The 5,276-nt window shown below is 62.5% G+C and overlaps 1 protein-coding gene across 1 annotated transcript in view; it reads right to left on the bottom strand.

Annotated features, from left to right (window-relative positions):
- The window catches only part of LOC106891914, a 30,236-nt gene that overhangs the window by 1,630 nt on the left and 23,330 nt on the right, over positions 1-5,276 (bottom strand). The window contains exons 20-21 of the mRNA XM_014948744.1: positions 4,572-4,772; positions 3,423-3,675 (exon numbers count right to left, since the gene is read on the bottom strand). Of these exons, the coding sequence (XP_014804230.1) occupies positions 3,423-3,675; positions 4,572-4,772 (454 nt within the window). The remainder of the gene's footprint in view (positions 1-3,422; positions 3,676-4,571; positions 4,773-5,276) is intronic.

Below are 5,276 nucleotides of genomic sequence, written 5' to 3'. Positions count from 1 at the left end.
GCAACCCCCCCCCCCCCGGCAAGCACAATTAATAACTGAACAGCAATAGCAGCTATAAATTCGTTCCAATCAAACCTGTCATTATATCGAACCCTTCCAGTCCCACGTTGGGTGCAAAAAAAGCGCCGTTTAACCCCAGCCAGCAACCAGGACCACACAGCCCCTCGCTCACTCCCCCGCCCCTTCACCTCAAGATGAGGGAGAGAATCAGAAGAATAAAAGCGAGGAAAAAGTCGTGGGTTGAGATTAAGACAGTTCAATAGGTAGAGCAAAAGCCGCACGCACAAGCGAAGCAAAACGAGGAATTAATTCCCTGCTCCAGCCATCCCCAGGAAAACCAGGCTCCATCAGGAATAACGGTGATTTGGGAAGACAAACGCCATCACTCCCAACGTCCTCCTCTTCCTTCTTCTTTCCCCCAGCTTTATATACCCAGTGTGACGTTCCCATGGCATGGAATATCCCTTTGGTCAGTCGGGGTCAGCTGTCCCAGGCCGTGTCCCCTCCCAATTTCTTGTTTCCCCCCCAGCCTGCTCGCTGGCGGGAGGAGAAAAGGCCTTGAGCGCCCAGCAACAACCAAAAACATCACACTGTTTCCATCCCAAACCCAAAACATAGCACAACACCAGCTGCTAGCAAGGAAGTTAACTCCATCCTGACTGAAACTATGGCAATTTTCAAGGTAGTAACAGCAAAACCATTGGATTTAGGTATGGGTGAAACAAAACTGGGACCTGTGGGAACAAAAAATTAGGAGCAGGCTGTTTGGGTGGAGAAAGGAAGGTGGAAAGGTAGCAAAAAGGGGCCCAGAAATGGAAAATAAAATGAAGAATAAGGTATAAAATCAGGTAAAGATCAGCACAAGGTGGGGTCTTCTGATATTAGGGGTGCAGATGACTGTGGATTGTTAGTGCCATCGACCTGCAGAGCCAGGTCTGGTGGGCACAGCCACCCCCCAGGGCATCGGGACCCCCTTTCCCCCCCCCAGACAGTGGGGAGGGAAGGGTGATAGAGCCGTCATTCCACAGCAGTCCTGTGGGATGCATAAGATTAAGCGCCGTAATTAGTAGCTTTGCTGCATGCAGAGAATCGTTTAATCATAAATTATTAGTAGGACGTGTCTGTTAATTATTTACGTTATCGATTACTTAATTTATTAGCTCTCCAGCCGTTTGTTGCTTCATCAATAAAAATGAATGGGTTATATCCCAAGCTTGCAATCGAGCAGTGGAGAGCCAGAGCCGTGTCCTGGGAGGGGGGGCAGGTGGGATGGGGTTGGGGGGCCACCTGCAGCACTGGTCCCACTCACACTGCAGGTCCAGAGACCTCCAGATCACCTTCTTCAGCTGGATCTTGTCCTGCTGGAGGAGTTTCGGGCCCTTGAAAGTCTTCTGCTTGGGGGAACAGGATGGAGGTATTTAGGGTGTGGAACACACCCCCCCAAGAGGGAAAGCACCCCACTCCCAGCCAGCCCAGTGTCGTGCCCAGCAAGACCCTGGGGCCAGGAGAAGGGAGGCAGCTGGTGGGGGATCCCCCAAGAGGGTCTCACCCCGCTTTCTCTGCCCTAACACCCTCCCCGGGTCCAGCTTTGTGCCATGGTCCCCCTGTACCTGGTGGCTGACACCGTGGCCAAAATCCCTTTGCCCTGAGGCAGATGCCAGCAGGGTGTCCTGCAAAGCCACTTGGCACTGATGATGTACTCCTGGCCTGTCTGGCAGCATCTGTCACCGAAACTGCCAGGACAGGGTGCTCTGGAGGCCAGGACCCCAGGCTGGTGGTGGGGAGAAGGAGGGAGGTTGCCAGGCTCCTTGTGGTGGCAAAGGGTTGGAAGTGGGAGGTAATAAAACCCACCCAAAGAGCACCCATGTGGGTGGTGATCAAGAAGACCCCATGCCAGTGGGGCAAATTGAGGCTTCAAGAAGAAACAGGGTCTGTCTTGTCTCCAAAAAGCACAGGCAGGATGCCCTGCATGGACCCAGGGCAGCGTGGCGGCCCCTCGCTCCCCCTATGGCCTGTATCTCCCTTCTGTCCTGTGTCCCACCATGGGAAGGGGGGTCTGAAGAGACAAGTGACACTTGCACCTCGATGTGCTGTGCCCTGCTCCTCTGCTGCCCTTGCCCTGCACAGCAGCAGCTGTAAGACGGGACTGACGGAGCTGAGCAAAGGTCGGGCTGCCGATACAGCCCAGCCCAGCTCTTCCCTGCTTGAGTCAAGTCTTTCCTTGTGGTTCACAAGCCAGCGAGGGCTCTGGCCACACTCCAGCACCTTTCTAGGTGCCGAGTCCCAACCTGGAGGGTACTTTGTTTCCTGGACAGCCCCAAGGCGCCTCCAAGGATTAGTTAGACAAACGGGGATGAGACTCCAATATCACTGAGCCACCTTTTCAATACAGACATGCTCACAGAAAAAAAATATCAATTAGCTGAAGCAAAATTCAGCCTGTTCCTCACAGTACTTTGGGGTGGAGGGAAGACTCTGGGACGGCTTTACCCCCTGGGGGAACAGCAGATCCAGTCAGGACGCCTTTCCTCAACACAGGCCCTCACAGCCAGTGGAAATACGCCACCTTCCAGCGGCCCAGCCTTCGCCTTTCCTCCCACCACGGCCACAGCAGGCTGGTGGCTCTCTGCTCCGCTTCACTCCTCCGCCGCCGGTCGCCGGGCCTGCTCCGGTCCCGGTCCTTGGGCCCGCTCCGCTCCCGGTCCTGCGGCCTAGGCCGCTGAGGGCTGAGGCAGGCCGGCGCCCGGTTTCTATAGCAACCAGGAAGTCGCGCCCGCACGCACGCATGCGCAGAATCGGGACGCATGCGCAGATCCCCGTCGCCGCGCAAAGGATGCTGGGGGTTGTAGTTCCCCCCTTTCCGCAACCCCCGCTCGCACAAGATGGCGGCGCGGGGCCTCGCCCGGCCGTACAGGCCGCGCGTTCACTCTGGCCCCTACTGAGGGCAGGCGCAGCCCCACGCACGACCCCTCCACCCCCGCCATGCAGGACCCACGCTAGGAGCAGCCGTTTCCACGCTTTATTGTCAGTGCGGGCGCGGTGAGGGGGTAGCAGTGGGGAGGGGGAAGAAGAGGCCTCACCTCCGCCCCCCCCCCCCCCACCCCCGGCAGTGCACAGTGTGTGGGGAGGGCGTGGCGGCTCCGTGGCCACGCCTCCAGCAGGCCCTAGGCCACGCCCCTTCCCTATCGCCACCGCCCCCCTCCCGGGTTAGGGAGGGGTGGAGTCAGAGGGTGAAGGGGCGGAGTCAGCAGCGGTAGGCGGGGCTTGGTCGCCCTCGGGGGCGTGGTCAGAGGCGGGGGCGGGGCCTCCGTCCAGGCTGGCCTGGCGCACCACGCGGCGGGGCCGGGAGGAGGGACGGGGCGGCGGGGGGGCGACCGCCGGCTCCTCGGTGGCCACCTTCCAACCCCCCATCTCCCCCTCACCTCCTCGTCGAAGGGCTCCCCCAGCACCTCCAGGGGCTCGGGGGACTCCATCTGGCTGATGCTCCTCATGACGGCGCAGAGGGAGATGCGGGGACGCCGGGATGTCCCCAAAAGCCCCGGCCCGCTCGGGGACTGCGGGGACGATGGGGACGACGGGGACAGGCCGCCTTCCTCCCCCCGCGTGGCCTCGGGGCGCTCCTGGGGCTGGGCCGCCCCCTCGGTGGCCTTGGGCTCCCACAGTCTGCTGTGCCGGCTGCCGGACACCTGCCATCAGCCGCTGGCCACGCCCCCGGACACGCCCACCCCCCCCGGTGGGAGGACACGCCCCTTCTGAGGCAGGGCGGGGCACCCACAGGCTCCGCCCCCACGGCCGTGACGTCAGAGGGTGGGGCAAGGGCAACACCCAAGCCCCACCCTGCTCGCAGGGGCGTGGACAGGACAGACTCTGCCCACTACACCCAAGGGGCGTGGCCATGATAGGCCCCGCCCACCAATCCCTAGAGGGCGTGGCCATGAAAGGTCACACCCATCACACCAGGGGGCGTGGCCACGACAGACCCCACCCATCACATCGAGGGGGCGTGGCCATGGAAGGTCCATATCACATAGGGTGTGGCCATGAAGACCCCGCCCACCACACCAGAGGGGCGTGGCCTCGACAAACCCCGCCCACCATAAGGTGTGGGCATGACAGACCCCGCCCACTACACACAAGGGGCGTGGCCATGATAGGCCCCGCCCACCATACCCTAGAGGGTGTGTCCATGGAAGGTCCCACCCACCACTCAGGGGGGCGTGGCCATGTCAGACCCCGCCCACCATACCATATAGGGCACGGCCATGGAAGGCCCCACCCACCATATCACACAGGATGTGGCCCTGACAGACCCCTCCCATCACACCCGATGGGCGTGGCCTTGACAGACCCCACCCACCATACCATATAGGGCATGGCCATGGAAGGCCCCGCCCACCACACCGGGGGGGCGTGGCCACGACAGCCCCCGCCCACCCTACCACATAGGGCATGGCCATGGAAGGTCCCACCCAGCAGCTCATGGTCCAAGCAGACCCTGCCCAAAGGGGTGTGGTCACATCAAGCCCCACCCACCCCGGGGGGGGTTGGCCCCACCCCCTCGCCCCGCCCACCTGGCGTGCAGGATGCCCTGGTAGAAGTCCAGCTGGCGCATGAAGCCGGGGTTGGGCAGGACGCTGGGGCGGCAGTGCCGGACGTGCCGCAGGGCCCGCTCCAGGGACCAGCCGTACTCCTTCATGGCGTAGGCCAGCACCGTGGCCGCCGAGCGGCTCAGCCCCATCCGGCAGTGCACCAGCGCCCGGCCCCCGGCGGCCCTGGGGCACCCACCCGGCTGCCACCGACCTCCTGGGGCACACCCACCCCATCCCCAACCACCCCGGTGTCCACAGGGAACCCCTGCCCCACAGCTCCCCATGTCCCCAGGGACACTGTCCCCAGGGTATCAGTGCCCCAGGGCTCCCCGTGTCCCCACAGTTATCCATGTCCCCAGGGCTCCCCATGTCCCCAAGGACCCCATACCCCAGTGCTCCCCATGTCCCCAGGGCTCCCCATGTCCCCAAGGACTCCATACCCCAGTGCTCCCCATGTCTCCAGGACTCCCCATGTCCCCAAGGACCCCATACCCCAGGGCTCCCCATGTCCCCAGGGCCCCCATTGTCCCCAAGGACCCCATATCCCAGTGCTCCCCATGTCCTCAGGGCTCCCCATGTCCCCAGGACTCCCCATGTCCCCAGGACTCCCCCATCCCCAGGGCCACCACTGTCCCCCTTGTGGCGGTGCCTCAGGGCCCCCCCTGTCCCCCGGGCTCCCCCTGTCCC

Source organism: Calidris pugnax, unplaced genomic scaffold, assembly GCF_001431845.1.
Source record: "Calidris pugnax isolate Ruff unplaced genomic scaffold, ASM143184v1 scaffold107, whole genome shotgun sequence".
Lineage (NCBI taxonomy): Eukaryota > Metazoa > Chordata > Aves > Charadriiformes > Scolopacidae > Calidris > Calidris pugnax.
This window is presented reverse-complemented; position numbering and strand designations above follow the sequence as displayed.